General features: G+C 39.1%; 2 protein-coding genes across 4 annotated transcripts in view; both read left to right on the plus strand.

Annotated features, from left to right (window-relative positions):
• Window positions 1-1,142: 1,142 nt before the first annotated feature.
• On the plus strand, window positions 1,143-10,816 carry LOC308091705 (uncharacterized protein; the record flags this gene model as incomplete). 3 transcript variants are annotated; one of them, XM_080437385.1, is made up of 3 exons in its annotated part: window positions 1,143-1,191; window positions 9,003-9,105; window positions 9,777-10,816. In XM_080437385.1, exons 2-3 carry the CDS (start codon window positions 9,036-9,038, stop codon window positions 10,814-10,816), a joined length of 1,110 nt encoding a protein of 369 aa, XP_080293511.1. In that variant the 5' UTR covers window positions 1,143-1,191; window positions 9,003-9,035. The 3 variants fall into 3 exon arrangements, with proteins under 3 accessions (XP_080293511.1, XP_080293510.1, XP_080293512.1); XM_080437384.1 differs by lacking the exon at window positions 1,143-1,191 and adding an exon at window positions 2,917-3,372; XM_080437386.1 differs by lacking the exon at window positions 1,143-1,191 and adding an exon at window positions 5,297-5,410.
• Window positions 10,817-17,845: 7,029 nt separating this feature from the next.
• LOC308091707 (uncharacterized protein) overlaps window positions 17,846-19,069 on the plus strand; it is a 10,111-nt gene continuing 8,887 nt past the window's right edge. The window contains exon 1 of the mRNA XM_080437389.1: window positions 17,846-17,894. The gene's annotated coding sequence lies outside the window, so the exon portion shown is untranslated. The remainder of the gene's footprint in view (window positions 17,895-19,069) is intronic.

Below are 19,069 nucleotides of genomic sequence, written 5' to 3' on the forward strand. Positions count from 1 at the left end.
AAATAGAGCTTTGTTCTTGTGTATTGTTGTTTGTGGCCCCGGCGGGGAGACACTAAATGTAATTTCTCTTCTAGGTCTCGAGCTGAAAAAGTTTAGAAACCCCTGCAGGGTGTTAGGCCAGACCAGGGCTACTCAACTTAAGATGGCTCAGGGGCCACTCAGCAAAATACCAAAAGTCCAAGGGGCCGCAAGCTAAAAATGACGGTCCTATTTTGGATTTTTCGATTTTGTAACACACACTACGCATTGTTATTGTTATAAGAAAATGTACATTTTGACATCATATTCTTTTCACTGTACCTGTTTATTTTGTGTGTATGTCCAGTGGCATCAGTTCAGCAAAAGCTAAGGTATGGCAAGGTTAGGGTTGCCAACTCCCAGAGATCGAAATAAGGGACACCCCGAAAAAAAATGGTGGTCAAACCCCCCAAATAAACAGAAATGCATAGAAAACTATGCATTATACCTGTAACAATTGATGTTTGTTTTTGAAAAAATATATAGCAACCCATATATTTGAACGGATATGTATATTTTTATCCTGTGCTTAAAAAAATAATAATAATAATAATAATAATAATAATAATTTGACCATGAGGGGCCGCCAAGACGCTGCGTTGGGGCCACATGCGGGCCGCGGGCCGCGGGTTGAGTAGCGCTGGGCCAGACAATGGGCAGCAGTCAGTGTTGCCATGTCCGCTTATTATAAGCGACTCTGAGCTTATTCTTCTGTGAAGTTGCGAGTTGCGTTTTTTTGGGCTTGTTTCTAAAGTGTGCTTATTTGGGCTTGTTTCACACATTTCCTAAAAGATTTTAACGAGTAGTTCTCAAATACTTTCATGTGATGCATGGACCCCCAAATTAATATGTATCTGTCCTATAACCCCCATCAGTTTTTTGCCCGTGATTTGTGTTGTTAGAATTAAAAACAAAAACCTTTTATTTAAAGATTTTTTGAAAATAGCAGATCTACAAGCTCACAACTCATCGCGATGCCTTGTGAGCTTGTAGACCGGCTATTTTCAAGCTAAGCATAGCTATGTTTAAAGTACTCACGTAGTCACTTCTTTTGGTTTTGTTTCCCCAGACCTGGTTGCTTATTTCTCTCACAAAACCTGACAAGTCGTGGCAACACTGGCAGTCTCCCACGGCAGCAGCTGCGTTCATAGTTGAACGTTCTCCTTATTTCAGGTCAGATTCCTCTTGTGTCACTTAATAACAACGTTTATATTGTAGCTCACACAATAAGATAAGATAACAATAGGTCTTAGGAGAGTGTGTTAGCATAGCCATGGTTCACATGACGCTCGTCTGTCACAAGCCGACAGTCATGTTTCTGGGCTAGTGTTAGCATAGCTGCTAACGCTAGTGTTAGCATAGCTGCTAACGCTAGTGTTAGCATAGCTGCTAACGCTAGTGTTAGCATAGCTGCTAACGCTAGTGTTAGCAAGCAAGAGCTATATATAGTCGTTAGACGATGCAAAGACGCTGATCCACGCTTTTGTTTTCTCTCGGCTTGATTACTGCAACGCACTCTACTCTGGCCTGCCAAAGAAAACAACTGACAGATTACAACTTGTTCAAAATGCGGCAGCCAGAATTTTAACTAAAACCAGGATGAGAGAACATATCACTCCAGTTCTTGCTTCACTACACTGGCTCCCGGTTGTTTTTAGGATTGATTTTAAAATTCTTTTAATAGTTTATAAAGCTCTAAATGGTCTGGCACCTACCTACCTCTCTGACTGCCTAGAGAGATATGTTCCAAACCGGGCCCTCAGGTCTTCAAGTGCTGACCTGCTCGAGGTGCCTACAATGACATATAAAAAATACGGTGAAGCAGCATTCTGCTTTTACGGACCGACAGTGTGGAATAAACTCCCATTACACCTAAGACAGGCAGCCTCTGTCGATAGCTTTAAAGCACAGCTCAAGACCTATTACTTCACTCTTGCTTTTAGCTGATTCTTTGGTTGATTTTTAATTCCTCACTGTATTCCCTATTTTAATGTTGTTTTATGCCTTTGCTTTTGCTTGCTTTTATTTTATTTTATTTTATCTTTGTTTGCTTTATTGTTAAATTGGCTCTAACTGTAATTGTATTCTTGCTCTGTAAAGCACTTTGAGCTGCATTTCATGTCATGAAAGGTGCTATACAAATAAAGTTTATTATTATTATTATTATTATATGTATGACTGTCTTCATACAAGGCTTTGCAAGAGCAGATGTGTTGTTGTTGTTGTTGGAATGTGTTGTGGAACCTTATGATCATTTTACACCATGTTGTTAACCGATAACTCATTAGAGCCTACATTTAACATATGCAATACTTACAGAAGGGGAGCTAAATGCTAAAAGTAGAGGAGAACTTGAATTGAGAACAAAGGACCCTAATGGAAACACGCCATTAGCAGACCTTGTATTGAACTGTACTTTCCTGTGCTTTTTAAAGTATTCAATCAACCCTTAATACCAGGCAGAATACCAAAGACAAATCGTGTGTGTGTTCTCTATGGCAGTGGTTCTCAACTTGTGGGTCAGGACCAGTGTCGGGTAACGTGCGTTAGTAACGTAACGCCGTTACGTAATATATTACCGAAATGCGGTAACGGGTAATATGACTCATTACTACAAGGAGAAGCTGTAATATAGTAGTAAGATGACACTACGTTACTTAGTGCGTTACCCACCAAAGTGAATGTTTTTTGTATCCACCCACCGCAGCCTACATTCCCGGAAAACTACAAAACCCACTGACCCGTTCGAACCATTATTATTTCCTGTTGGCGCGCTTTGCGAATGCGATTGTGAATTTGATGCACCAGTCCAGCACACCACAACAAACAACAACATTGACACCAGGTAGAATGGCAGAGTCTGAGAATGAGATATTGGTTGAGGACAATGAGGAGGAGATTGAGGAAAATGAGCCGCTTGGGGAGTCTGGGGACCCGGGCGTTTCGTTTTCTGCGTGGATATATTCACACTATTTTGAATTTGTAAGAGAAAAGGACGAGAAGAACATTTCAGTCAAATGTAAGCTATGCTGTGCAGTGCCAGGGAGGAAGACGAGGGAGCTCTCTACGGCAAAGAAAAGCACAAGCAACCTGAAAAAACACCTGGAAAAAGTGCACCCTAATACCAAACTCAAACTAACTTGGAAAAGAAAAGCAGATGATGCTGGCACGAGCAGCAATCTTAAGCAACAAAAACTTGATTTCACCGGACCAGCCCGTACTGAACGGCTTGAACCCAAAGAAGTGAGGAGACTGGTAGCGGAGTATATTGTGGAAGACATGAAGCCTCTGTCAACAGTGGAGTCGCCAGCTTTTAGAAAGCTTGTCGGCAAAATCCCTGTTAAAACCGATAAGGTAAGATCATGCATGAGTTTATAGCCTGAAACATGACTTTCATATCGTGACCGTCATGTCATGGATGAACTTAAACCTGGTATTTAAACCTTCTCTCTTTTTGTCCGTACATCTACATAAACATTAATATTTCACATATAAAGTAGTGACCTCATGGCCACAGATGTTACAATTATGTACGTTCCCTCAGAAGTACCCGAATATTCTGAATTGTTAAATAAACAGCATTTTAATCCGATTGGTAGCCATTTCCCCCGTATTTTCTCCATATGCTTTCAACTACGTGACCTATCTGTTGGGAGGTGTATTGCACTCTGATACATAATAACTCTATGAGAACATGGCCACCAATCTGATTAAAATGCTTTTTATTGAACAATACGGAAGATACGGGTACTTTTGAGGGCCCGTACACAATTGTAACATCCGTGGCCATGGGGTCAGCACTTTATATTTGAAATCTGAACGTTTATGTTGATGTTTGGAGCAAAAAGTGAGCAAGTGCAAACACCAGGTTGAAGTTCATTCATGACGTCGTAACAGACGACCTGGTGTACATTCTCATAGAAGCACATGGCTCATTTGCATGCAACGTGCATCATGCAAATGAGCCATGTGGCCGTGGTGGAAACTGGAAAGTAACTAAGTACTTTTACTCAAGTACTGTACTTAAGTACAATGTTTAGGTATGTTTAATACTTTATTGGAGTATTTCCAAATGGCAGTACTTTTACTTCTACTCCACTACATCTCAGTGGCAAATATTATACTTTTACTCCACTACTTATTAGAAAACTTTAGTTACAAGTTACTTTGTAGATTTGGATATTCATTGTTCAGCTTCCTTTGTTGTGAACGCAGCTTACTCTTATCAAGGCTACTCTGTCCTTCCCTTTCCCGAAAACAACAAACAATGAACTTGTACAATAATAGCAGTGATGAAAGAAGTAGTCAGTGGCAGCAGTCAGTGTTGCCGTGTCCGCTTATTATAATAAGCGACTTTGGGCTTATTCTTCTGTGAAGTTGCCGGTTGGATTTTTTTGGGCTTCTTTCTAAAGTGGAGTTGCTTATTTGGGCTTTATTATTTTAACGAGTAGTTTTCAAATATTTTCATGTCATGGATCCCCAAATTAATGTGTCCCTAACCCCCATCTGTTTCATGCCCGTACCAGATTTGTGTTGTTTAAGTAAAAAAAATAAAAGAAATCTTCCAAATATTCAAATTTTATTTCAAGATGTTTTGAAAATAGTAGATCTACAAGCTCACAACGCATCGCGACGCCTTGTGTGCTTATGTAGTCGCTTCTTTTGGGCTTATTTCCCCAGACCTGGTTGCTCATTTCTCTCACAAAATCTGACACGTCATGGCAACACTGGCAGCAGCTGCATTCATAGTTGAACGTTCTCCTTATTTCAGGTCAGATTCCTCTTGTGTCACTTACTAACAACGTTTATATTGTAGCTCACACAATAAGATAAGATAACAATAGGTCTTAGGAGAGTGTGTTAGCATAGCCATGGTTCACATGACGCTCGTCTGTCACAAGCTGACAATCATGTTTCTCGGCTAGTGTTAGCATAGCTGCTAACGCTAGTGTTAGCATAGCTGCTAACGCTAGTGTTACTGCTTTGGCAATGTAAACGTATGTTTTCTCATGCCAATAAAGCCCTTTGTAGTTGTTAGCATAGCTGCTAACGCTAGTGTTAGCAAGCAAGAGCTATATATGACCGTCTTCATCCAAGGCTTTGCAAGAGCAGATGTGTTGTTGTTGTTGGAATGTGTTGTGGAACCTCATAATCATTTTACACCATGTTAACCGATAACTCATTAGAACCTACATTTAACACATGCATCTATTCCATAGACTGTAAAAAATAATGGACAGCGTCATGCCATTGGTTTCTACTAGCCTGGGCAGCATATCTTTTCGGGTCTATGATCCGGTTGGGGACTACGTCACCAGGCACGTCATCCGCGTCATCAAGCGGCCGGATGGGCAGAGCCGGAAAGACCTCACCCTGACTCACCCCAAAATAGGTCTGTCCTAATAAAATCCTTGATGCGGCATGGTTTAGCTTATTTTTTTAATATAAATGTGCGTGCACTATCCGGAGACTATTTAGCGTCTAAATTATCCCACGGGGAAATTCTTTTCAAAGCGGCACCGCAAAACCGGATGGGCAGAATCCGGAAAGAGGATTCTTTTCTTTTTTTTTTCAGTAGGCGTGGCCTAGACCGGATCATATGGGTCTTTAGTAACGCATACCAGGCTTTCCTCCGAGGTGGAAAGACTGGTGACGCGAGGTTAGGTTTCTACAGACCGAAAATGAATGAATGTAATTAAATCCACCATCTTTAATATATGCCAAAGACCACGTCGGGAACAGGAACTGAAAACAATCACCAAAGAATGCTATTGGTCGGGTAGCTTGTCAATCAAGAGCTGGGGCGGGGAATGAATGATATCGGTTGTGTAGCTTGTCAATCAAACCATCCCTCCCCCTCCTAGAGCATAGCCTACTTTATGGTCAATTTTAAAATAAATGGGACCATAATTTAGCAAAACGCATATCATGATGATTGAAAGGCGTCTTTAAACTAGCGACTGGAAGCATATAGTATTTATGATGATGTTTATTAAGGTAAGAAAATTAAGTCTAAAGTTAAGTCAAAAACCCATCCGCTTACATTGAGAGAATATTCTTTCTGACACCTGCAGGGGTAAAACAGCGAAACTACAGACCATTCATATGAACTGTCTCTTCCGTATTGGAGTCAATGTAAATATCTCAGGCTGGCCCCTTGATCTATTCACATACTTACAGAAGGGGAGCTAAATGCTAAAAGTAGAGGAGGCTAACCTCTAGCTCTGGTCCATAGCCTAGATTAGAAGGAGTTCTCCTTAAGGCTATGGGACTTCCGAGCCTTTAAAATACACTTTTGCTACTCACCAAAACAAAGACTGTTTTATGGAGTTGAAAGCCAACTCTACCAAGTGGGAACACTCTGAGCCCCTCAACTCACATTTAAAATACACTTTTTGGCCAAAATGTAAAATATTTCACCGGAAAGAAAACATTATCTAGTTACTCTGCTGCGCCCTCTACAGATCCGGTCAATGGAATTTTTCTATTGACCGGACCTGTAGAGGGCGCAGCGGAGTAACTAAATAATAATACCAATTGTGTGCCCCATAAAAACATCCATACAGGCTCGCACACACACAACGTCGACTCTAGCATGTACGTCTAGTAACGTTGCAAGTGAGAGACACACACACACACGCGCGGCGTTGTCGCGTAGCGTCGCTTGTGCGAAAGTCCAGTGATGTGCGGTGAAACCTGAAGTTGTGTCTGTGATGTTATTTTTCCATGTCCACCATATGTTTGCACATGACATTAGACCTTAAACTGCCATTGATTTGAAAGTGTGTGTGTGTTATCCTGTGTGTGTGCCTTGCGACTCAGGCGTGTGTGCAGTGGAAGCCTAAGGCGGTACAATCAGTGTTGCCAGGTCTGCTTATTCTAAGCGACTTTGGGCTTATTTTCCTGTAACGTCGCTTGTAAATATTCATAGTTGCGGGTTTCTTTTGTTTTCGGCTTACTGAAATGTAGTTGCTTATTTGGGCTTGCTTTCAAGAGGTGAGATCTTCAAGGCAACAACTTTTCGAGGCGCAACGCGTTGTTAGCTTGTAGATCTCATCTGTTCTTCAAATTTGTGACGTAAATGACGTCCGGTGCTTCTGGAATATTATTGCATAATAATGGCGTTTCATATAAACTGTACATCGTGCAATGTACGCAAATGTGGAAAAGAAGATGGTTGCCAAGTCAGAGCCATAAGGGATTTTTGTAGCTGGGAGAGAATTGGACAACTGCTTGGCTCTAATCTACTAGTCCGTATGCAGAAATACCATCTCCCGGGCTTCAATTATTGTAGCAATATGGGATGCATAGCAGCAGAAACATTAAAAACAGATGGGTTACTTACATCTTATCAGGGTTGGGAGGGTTACTTTTTAAAAAGGAATCCCCTATAGTTACAGATTACTTGCTAAAAATTGCACTCAGTAACGTAATCCGATTACTCCAATTTAAAAAGTAACTACTAGTTACTTTCAGTTACTTTTGATTACTTTTAAGCAAAACTATTTAATTAGATAAAACAAGTTTTACCATTGATAACAGGCCTGGAATTTCGTCATTTTAGGGGCAAGGCCACTTGGCCTATGGTGTTGTACATTTTTTGAGGGCACAAAGGCCAAATGCCAGGGCAAGAAGGCCATCAAATAAAACGATGATTTTTAAGTCCACGGAAATAATGAATTTAACTTGAAGGTTAAGGATGATTTAATTTTAATATAACCCATTTACTTCATAACATTATGTATTAGGACTTTAGTTGATTTTTCACTATTTAGAATATATAATTTCTTAATTATTAATAATTATAGCTTGTAGATTGGCTTTTTTCACCATTTTAAATTGTTTTAAAATAAACAGGAATGAGTAAACTGTATGAGTCAGTTTGAGCAGATTTCATTCTAATTGGCTACTATGACTGCTTATGAATTTCATAGGCCTGGGTAGGTCATCCTGACCTGCCGGAGATCTGCCCTGTTGTGCGCAGCAGCGCAACAGGTGAAGGCAATTAACTTAAACAGGAGCTGCGCACCAAAAACAGCTAAAATTATGTCAAACTGTCACATTCTATCTGCTGAAATAAACTTCCCATTTGGATCATTCTTGACACACAAAGAGAACATGGATGTTGTTTGCAAAAGGAATATATTTATTGTCCATCAGAGCGGTGAGATCACAGCTTCTCTCTACTTGTGTATGATATTGATAGCCTAAACTTTGAATCTGTTTGCAGTTATTAATTTGTATTGCTGCTGATCCGACGTTGGGTTTTGTCTCTCTCTCTCTCTCTCCCTCGCGCGCCTGCACACTCTCTCGTGCTCTCTCTCCCCCACTCTCTGTCAAAAGTGTTGCTTAGCTTTCGCTTATTTTAAACAGGAAAATAGGCTTGAAATCAAACCTACCACTGGCTATGTGCAGCGTTTCACTTGATGTTGAATCTCAACCAGAGAACTGGTGTCTACCATTACCGTATTGACAGAGGTGCGCTCTGTGCGCCCTGACCGTCTCGTCTTCACAAATCCATTGCAGCCTGTGCGGAGTGTGCGCTCTGGCGGGTGTTGTTTGGTGTTTGGTAAAATTGATGAGGGGAAGGGGAGAATGTAATCTGCATGTAACCCCCGTTACAACACCCCCGTTACTGTAATCCAGATTACACATTTTAAAATGTACTGTAAGATGTTACCATTACCGTTTTTTTTTTTTTACTCTGATTATGTAACGGCGTTACATGTAATCCGTTACTTCCCAACCCTGCACCTTATTTACTTAAGACCATTGTTTACATTGCAGTCCATCTTTTACATATTATTATACATTTGTTTCCTTGTGTAATCTTAAATTAAGTGATTTTTTTCTCTAATATATAAATCCCACAATCTTTGAACCCAAGATTCATATTTTGGAAAGTTGGCTTCAAATCGTTATTTTTGACACCACTGCTGGGTCTCCACAGTAATTAAAGTCATTATTCAATTTGTTCATTTCAGACCCAGTGTGTGGAGTCCAGACTGCAGGTGAAGATGAACTCTCCAGACTCAGCCAGGAACATTTCTATTAAACAGGAGGAACCTGAAGACCACCCACACCTCAGTACGTATTTTAACTATACGATAATCTTGGCAAAAAATATGACAATTATAATATCCGGATATTATAAGTCTCAGGACCTTTTGTGTTATCCTTTTGGCCTAAATGTTTTACTGTACATCTGTGCTATTAAATCTTTTTTGACTAAAGTATTCAATCAATCAATAACTCAATATGCATAGGCATCATTAAATATGCAATACAAAAGAAATGCACCACATTGTACATTTTTGGTTTCCAAAAACATTTGAGGTGGAAAACTCAGTTGTGATTGCCTCAGAGCCACCCAGCCCGTTCCATTGGAAATTAGGTTAAAATATGGTTGCAAAAATCTTTAAGTGGCTAACAACATTCAAATAAGTATATCTTCAACTATTTCCAGATTTCAGTGCATGGCACTTCACTAGAAAGCTTACAGGCTGCACTTTAGTACATTGTGCTGCAAGTCATGGTCATGTTTCAGTCTCTTACAGATTATTAGATGTAAACAAAATACTTGCTTGGCCTACTGGCAGCATGCACAAGAACTTAGGCGCTGATCGGTACAGTGGTTTGTTAAATTATCCCCAGACACAGATGGATTCTTATTTAGTAACTGTTTGGTCAGTCTTAGTAGATAATAACTTTGTACATGGAACAGAGTGTTGACTATCATGATATTTTTCTGCTCCTAGACATCCTGCACATGGTTGTGTGTAAAGAGGAGGTTTCTCCTGAACTGCTCCAGGAGGAACCAGAGCCTCCAAAGATTAAAGAGGAACAGGAAGAGCTACTTCAAAGGCCAGAGGACCCTGTTGGGTCAATGTTGACATTACTAGCAGTGAAAGCTGATGTTGATGAAGACATCACTTCACACTGCTCTGAAGTTAAAGTTAAGCTTGAATCTGACACTGAAGTCACTGAAGACAGTGATGATTGGGGGGAAACATTTGGGGGTGTCCACGCTGGAGAAAAACCTTTCCACTGTGAACATTGCGACAATAGTTTCACACGGTCAGAAAACTTGAGGAGACACCAGTATGTCCACACTGGAGAAAAACCTTTCCATTGTAAACATTGTGACAAGAGTTTCAGTGAGTCAGGTTCCCTCAAGAGACACGAGCGTATCCACAATGGAGAAAAACCTTTCCATTGTGAACATTGTGACAAGAGTTTCATTACGTCATCTGACCTGAAGAGACACCAGCGTTTCCACACTCGAAAAAAACCTTTTCACTGTAATCAGTGTAACAAATGTTTCACTGACTCAGGTTCCCTCAAGAATCATCAGCGTATCCACACTGGAGAAAAACCTTTCCATTGTAAACATTGTGACAAGAGTTTCAGTGAGTCAGGTTCCCTCAAGAGACACGAGCGTATCCACACTGGAGAAAAACCTTACCATTGTAAACATTGTGACAAGAGTTTCAGTGAGTCAGGTAACCTAAAAAAACATCAGCTTATCCACACTGGAGAAAAATCTTTCCACTGTAAACAATGTGCCAGGAGCTTCTGGAAGTCAGGTGACCTGGAGAGACACCAGCGTGTCCACACTGGAGATAAACCTTTCCACTGTAAGCTACATCTCCACGATTACACAACGCGCCTATGTAGTAAGGCTGCAACAACGGATCGATTAAACGATTTAAAATCGATTACTAAATTTGTTGCCAACGAATTTGATACGAATCGCGTTCTTTTTGTTTTACCAACAGCGGCTATTTATCCAGTTTAATACTGTTTTGTAAAAGCACTAGCCGTAGCTAAAGCTATGGAATGAAACTTCTCGCCTCCCTCCCAATCTGACGCATGTGCAATAACGACTCCGAAGAAAAATTAAAACAACAATGGCGGCTCCTGTACAATTTACTGAGAGTTTTTCACCCACAACGTCGTAAAGAAAAGTATGTATTATGTAGGTATATGTATTTTATAGGTAGTAGCCTTATCAGCAGCTGAGCAAAATTGTATAACATGTACTTTTTAATTAATTATTAATCTGTATTGTCGTTATTGTTAGAACATGCCTAAAACAACGTAAAATCTAAATTATAAGGTAATTGCTAAATAAGTGCGATAATCCGATTAATCGTTCGAATAATCGCCCGATTCATCGATTATTGAACTAATTGTCATTTATATATATATAAGTAACAATGATATTGTATAATCTCAATGTTTGTAAACAGCAGAGAGACCAGGGACAGATAATGCATGGGCTACTGGAATTTGTGAGCAAAAATAGAAATAGTGAAAAGCGTAAAATATCAAAACTTCATACAATTCTGCAAGAAATTAAAGTAAAAGCGGATAATACCAAAGAGAAATGGGAAAAATAATTATCAATAACAAATTTGGGAGATTATTGGAAAGAAGCATACAAAACATTTTTTAAGGCGACAAATAATTTGCTTGGAAGATTAATATGAGGATTTTTTTACACCCAAAATGTTATCAAAATATAGACCAGCAGGCAGTGCTGAATGCTCGAGAAAATGTGCAGAACTGGAAGCCAATCATACACACATTTTCTATTTATGCCCAAAAATTGAAAAGGTTTTGGGAGATAGTGAAAATAAATATAACCAATAAATTTTCCTTAAGGTAACCCATACACCCAATCAATATTTGATTAGGTCAGGCGCGCGGGAAGTCCTTAATACCTAGGGGGGCTGTGCGTCGGGGGGGAGTCCTCGCGCCCGCGGCGATTTTTTTGCGATTTTTTTTGGGGTGTTTTCTGTGTTTTTCCCCACACAAAAAGGCAGAAAGACAGTGTAAACACCAGGTTGAAGTTCATCCATGACCGTAACAGACTGCTATGATCCATAAAATATATATATATTATAAAAAATAAAATAAAATAAAACTTTTTTTTTTTTTTTTTTTTTTTTCTTCCCATCACCAGGGGGGCTGCTCCCATCACCAGGGGGGCTGCAGCCCCCATAGCCCCCCCTTCCCGCGCCACTGGATTAGGTATTATTCCATTAGAAATATACAGGGAGGGAGATAAATATCTGTATACAATATTACGTAATCGCTGTACCTTAAAACAAATCACACAGAAATGGTTGGATGTAAACCCACCATCTATTAATAATTGGAAGATAACAGTCGAAGAGATTAACAGATGGAAAGAATCACTTACAACATGAGAAACTGAGAAGATGAATTTGAAATAAACTGGAGTAAATGGGACTCAGAAAGTGCAAAAGTAGATTTGGGAGTAGTACTACAGGAAAGCTAAGACCCCCCCCCCCCATTTTTTTCTTTTGTTTACTTCAATTTTTTCTCCCTCATTTTACCTTCTTTATTCCCCCTTTTTTATTTTTATTATTATTAATTTCTGTTTGTATATGTAATTCAAATGTAAAACAATGATGCAGGATGAATTAAACAAGTAAAGAGAACTTTTAAGATAATTAAATGAAATCAATAACATGTAATGTACGAGCCGCAATAAAGTAAAAAAAAAAAAAGTAAACAAATAATGTGTTCTCTCTCCTTTAATATTGGATGAAATGTGTAACCCACCTGAAAATGTATTTTCTGTTTGCTAAAGAGCAAGGAGAGACAGGGACAGCACTGTTACTGAATATAACAATGAATACTTTAAGAATATACTGTAGGTCTTTAACTTTAACAAAACCCTTTTGTTTAACAGCACCTTAAAGGGAGGCTTACATCATACATGGTTTATTCTGTCCAGTTTTACTTAACTAAGTAAAAGTCATAATCTAACCCCCCCCCCTGTTTTTCTTCTCAAACTTTTTACTTTACATATTTTAGTTTTTCTTATTTTTCATTTTGTAAACTGTTTATATGATGTTCTGCATAGTAGTGTATATGTGTCTGTCTTTTTTTTTTTTTATCACTTGAAATTTTTATTAATTTTTGTACACACAAACATACATTGTAAAACATTTCGAAACCAACAACTGACTATATATATGTCCTTTTGTTACAATGCTTCTTCATTCAAATAGAGTTCTTGTAAAGTAACCATTTTGTCCATTTCTTTTCCATCTGTGTTTCCTGGAGTCTCAGGCGATGTGTCATATTTTCCATTACATATATTTCCTCCACAAGTTCTTCCCATTGTCCTTGTGTGGGTATGTCTACCTGTCCCCATTTCCTTGTGATGTTTTTCTTCCCTGCTGCCAATAAAATCCTGACTAAATACCTGTCCTTCATCCGTACCTTTCCTGAATCTAAGTCGCATAAATATAAAACTTTACTTTCCATAGGTACCTCATATCCCAATATCTTCCGGAGTTGTTTATGTATCATTTTCCAAAAAAACTCAATTTTATGACATTTCCAAAAAACATGCGAGTGGTCCACATTCACCTCTCCATACTCCCTCCAGCATTGAACTTGTTTACTTAACTGTTTACTCTTAATTTTTGGAGTTATAAAGAACCTGACCAAATTTTTCCAGGAGAACTCCCTCCAGACCTGTGAATTGGTGGAGGTTTGATGTGTCATCCACATATTCACCCATTCCTTTTCTATAATTTCTATCTCAAGTTCAGTTTCCCATTTTTCTTTTATATAATCAGTTAATAATAAAATTTTCGGTATAATCCGGATATAACCCGAACCTCCTTTCCTGTGTATGCGTTTATCATCATTTGGACCACACCATTCACTTCTCCAGAGGGTGTCCCCTGAATTTCCTTGGTATAATAGTCTCTTAGTTGTAGGTACCTATAGAATTCATGTTTATTTAGATCATATTTATCGCTTAACCTGGCAACTCGTGTTGCCAGAATCTGGAAACAAGCAACCAGTGTTAAATCGTTCGCCATTGACGGCAGCCTCGCAGATAGTTTCAACGCATGTTTGACTATCATGAGACTCTACTATCAATACTAGTAGAGAAAAAAACAACTTTGCGTCGGTTATAATAGACGAATTTCCCTTACCCACGCGCTCCCATTATGACAACGGAGGGGGTTTAAAAAATGACGACAGGGGAATATATGGAAAAAAATAACGCCACTTTTCACGTCGCTAGGTGAGTAACGAGACATCAAAGATAACACTTAATTTGTCCGGAATTCTCCTTTAATGTCTTTCTTTATTTCTGCTTTAAACGAAGCTAGCTCTTGCTGTATTTCCTGTTTAAAAGATTTTAATTCTGCCGATATACCAGCGAGTCCCGCACGTAGTGTTTCGTTGAATCCCCCGTCCATTTTTATCTCCGCTTCTCATTCCCTTCTGTTCCCTCCGTCGTCGTCGCTGATTCCGATGCTTTATTCCTCTCTTGTAGGTCTTAAAATGATTCTATGGCTTCTTCTTTATATATTATTCATTTTATTTTCATTCTTTCCCCGTTTTGGTTCTGTTTCTGTCGAGCTATTTTAACCGACTTTGGAGAGCAAACAAACTAAGCTGCTCCTCTCTCCGCCATCTTCCCGGACCGTGCATGTGTCTGTCATTTAATGTCATTTAACCCTATGATATGAGTACATGAGGACCCTATTTGAAACAAGCCATTAGGCTTTCATGGGTTTTTCAATCCTATTTAGTTGACCGTGTATTTAAACTGTATTTTCATGTGCTTTTTTTCTGCAAACTTCTAAATAAAGTATTCATTCAATCAATCAATCAAACAAACAACACATTCCCTGCCATTGATGCAGATCTACATCATTTAAATTAAACTTTTTTGATATTACGCTAGAGGGCGCTCTTCCCCAACCTATGAATGATCCCTTGACTCTGAGAGAATGATAGAAGCAGAAATAACGTCATCCCAAAAATATAATTGAATAAATGAATGCATGTATTACCCTCTGTAGATCTTTAGAGGAGAGACAGACAGGTCTCTATGTTGAGGGCAGGTCTGGAATTTCGTCATTTTAGGGGCAAGGCCACTTGGCCTTTGGTGTCCATTTTGTTTTAGGGCACAAAGGCCAGATGCCAGGGTAGGAATGCCATCAAATAAAACAAGATTTTAGTCCATTGAAATAATGAATTGAATTAAAGGGTTAAGGATGATTTTGAATTTAATATATAGACTATCTGCAGTGAAATAAATAAATTATGGTATTTACAATCTGATCCATGCTCAGCCCTGCACCAATCAAAGTCACTGGATTGGTTTACAGATCGGGACTCAGGGGAGTTTAGAATTCAGAATCTCAACAAAAGACACTGTTGTCTACATGACAAGAAAGAGACTGGTGTCTACATGACAAGAAAGAGACACTGGTGTCTACATGACAATAAAGAGACAGTGGTGTCTACATGACAAGAAAGAGACACTGGTGTCTACATGACAAGAAAGAGACACTGGTGTCTACATGACAAGAAAGAGACACTGGTGTCTACATGACAAGAAAGAGACACTGGTGTCTACATGACAAGAAAGAGACACTGGTGTCTACATGACAAGAAAGAGACAGAGGAGAAAGTGGAACAGTCAGCTGGGACATTAAGGCCACTGTGGCCTCAGGGCATGCCATTTTTTGAGGGCACACAAGGCCAAACTGAGGGGCAACGACGGCCATGGCCTTCGTGCCACCTCCCTGAAATTTTGAACAACATTTTAAAATAGTTGAAATAGCCGATCTACAATCTCACAACGTTCCACATATATACATAATAGGAATTGAAAGATTAGTGTGTGTGTGTGTGTGTGTGTCTGTGTGTGTGTGTGTGTGTGTGTGTGTGTGTGTGTGTGCGTGTGTGTTATAAGGACAACCAGGGAACTACATTTGCTAGGTCTTCAATGCGATGGTGACACCTGGTGGTTGAATAGAAACAACACAATGTTGGTTTATGACAATAAATGCCTTCTTTGCTGCTCTGTGCTCTCTGTATTGGCAAATACATATCAGACAGGCTTGTATTCTCATCTTAAAATGTACACCTCTCCAAGGGAGCTCTGAGATGTGTGGGTGGTAGCTATATGTCCATCTGTGATTATTATCATTTGATTATATGACGGTGACCTGTTTCTGTCGTTTCCTTGCTCTTCTCTATCTAGTCTCAAACGGGTCATAATATGTTGACAGTCTAATGCTGCGTTCACACCAAAGGGAGCAAAAAAGCAGCTTCAAGGATGAGGTCTGGGTTCTCTGGGTTCTTATTTAAGCTTTTAAAAGCTCACCAAAAAATGTAAAGCTGATTTGCATAGAGATAACATTGAAAATAAAAGCTGATTCATTGTTCGGTTTCTTTTGTTGTGAACACAGCTTACTCTTATCAAGGCTACTCTGTCCTTCCCTTTCCCGAAAACAACAAATGATGAACTTGTACAATAATAGCAGTGATGGAAGAAGTACTCACATGTTTTACTTAAGTAAAAGTATCAATACTGCAAGGTAGAAATACTCTGTTACAAGTAAAAGTCTGTAATTCAAAAATTACTTGAGTAAAAGTACAAAGGTATTGGTATCAAAATGTACTTAAAGTACCAAAAGTAGAAAGTAGCCTACTCATTATGCAGAATGTCCCATTTCACGTTTTTTCAAATTTTCAAATTTATAAATTGTATGAAAATCTTTTGAAAATAGCGTGCTCACAACATGTGGCATCGCAACGTGATCATGATTTGTGTGCATGGGGATCTCATCTTAAACAAGCTCAGTGCTTAATGAGTCTTCCAGTTTAGTAGACCTTGTATTGTGAATTTGTACTTCCATGTACTGTTATTCTCATGTCTTACTAAATAAAGTACATCAATCAATCAATCAATCAACGCATTGTGAGCTTGTATCTGATATTTTCAAATGGCCGAAACGTATAGGGTTGAAGTGGTTAACGTAGGCCTATGTTTTTTGAAATGATCAAAATCTACAATGAAAGTAACTAGTAACTAAAGTTTTCAAATAATTGTAGTGGAGTAAAAGTATAATATATTTGCCTGAGATGTACTGGAGTAGAAGTAAAGCTACTGAAAACTGGGAATACCCCAGGGAAGTAAAAATACTTCAAAATTGTGTACATGTAGGCTACTTAGTTACTTTACACCACTGAATATAGAGCAAATAGAGCTTTGTTCTTGTGTATTGTTGTTTGTGGCCCCGGCGGGGAGACACTAAATGTAATTTCTCTTCCAGGTCTCGAGCTGAAAAAGTTTAGAAAACCCCTGCAGGGTGTTAGGCCAGACAATGGGCAGCACTCAGTGTTGCCATGTCCGCTTATTATAAGCGACTTTGGGCTTATTCTTCTGTGAAGTTGTGAGTTGCGTTTTTTTGGGCTTGTTTCTAAAGTGTAGTTGCTTATTTGGACTTGTTTAAAAATGTAACAAATATTTTAACAAGTAGTTCTCAAATACTTTCATGTCATGGACCCCCAAATTAATATGTATTTGTCCCTAACTGGGATACCCCCATCTGTTTTATGCCCATAGGCCTACCATTGATTGATTGATGTACTTTATTTAGTAAGACATGAGAACAACAGTACATGGAAGTACAAATTCACAATACAAGGTCTACTAAACTGAAAGACTTATTAAGCACTGAGCTTGTTTAAGATGAGATCCCCATGCAATGATGCACACAAATCATGATGACAAATAAGAGACAGACGGATATACACCAGATTTGTGTTGTTAGAATGTTTCAAAAAATAATCTGAAAAATAAGTATTGACAACTTATTTCAAGATGTTTCGAAAATAGCAGATCTACAAGCTCACAACGCATCGCGACGCCTTGTGTGCTCATAGTCGCTTCTTTTGGTTTTGTTTACCCAGACCTAGTTGCTTATTTCTCTCACAAAACCTGACAAGTTGTGGCAACACTGGCAGTCTCCCACGGCAGCAGCTGCGTTCATAGTTGAACGTTCTCCTTATTTCAGGTCAGATTCCTCTTGTGTCACTTAATAACAACGTTTATATTGTAGCTCACACAATAAGATAAGATAACAATAGGTCTTAGGAGAGTGTGTTAGCATAGCCATGGTTCACATGACGCTCATGAGCGTCATGTGAACCATGGCTATGCTAACACACTCTGATGTATCTGTCACAAGCTGACAGTCATGTGTCTGGGCTAGTGTTAGCATAGCTGCTAACGCTAGTGTTAGCATAGCTGCTAACGCTAGTGTTAGCATAGCTGCTAACGCTAGTGTTAGCATAGCTGCTAACGCTAGTGTATTATCGGGCTAGTGTATAATATAGTGTATAATATAGTGTATTATCGGGCACAAAGATGAACACACGTGTTCATCTTTGTGCCCGATAATACACTATATTTTCCATGACATAAGAGCCAAGATGTCTACAAGCTCATAGCACGGAACCATGCCACGCTATGAGCTTGCATAGATGAACACATAACGTGGCGGCAGTGGCTCAGGGGTAGAGTGGCCGAATGGAAGCCGGAAGATTCCCAGTTCGATCCCGGGCTCCCCCAGAGTTAGTGTCGAAGTGTCCTTGAGCAAGACACTGACCCCATAATTGCTCCCGATGTCCTTCCACCATCGGTGTGTGAATGAATGAAACATTGTATAGTGCTTTGAGTAAGTGGCACTTAGCAAAGAACTATAAAAATGCAATTCATTATTATTATTTATAATGTACTGACAATAAGGTTACATTTGTACATTCTCAAAGTTTGACCTGTAAGGATCCATTTGCCAATCTTTACCAGCTGTACCATAAACAATAGCCATCAGGCCTAGGAGAGACACCGTGGCTCTTATGCCATGTACAATATAATGTATAAGGCACAAAGATGAAAAGATGAACACATAATGTACTGACAATAAGGCTACATATAACCAATCATGATAACATAATAGGATTTCCTCCACAGAACCAAATGGACCCTTACAGGTCTGTAACTCTGAGAGTGTATACAAATAGGACCAAATGGACCCTTACAGGTCTGGAACTCTGAGAGTGTATACAAATAGGACCAAATGGACCCTTACAGGTCTGGAACTCTGAGACTCTGAGTGTGTAGTAAGTAGTAAATAACAAAACAATGGTAGTAAAGGTCTGTAACTTTGAGAGTGTATACAAATAGGAC

Source organism: Gymnoscopelus braueri, assembly GCF_963280865.1.
Source record: "Gymnoscopelus braueri genome assembly, chromosome: 9".
NCBI lineage: Eukaryota > Metazoa > Chordata > Actinopteri > Myctophiformes > Myctophidae > Gymnoscopelus > Gymnoscopelus braueri.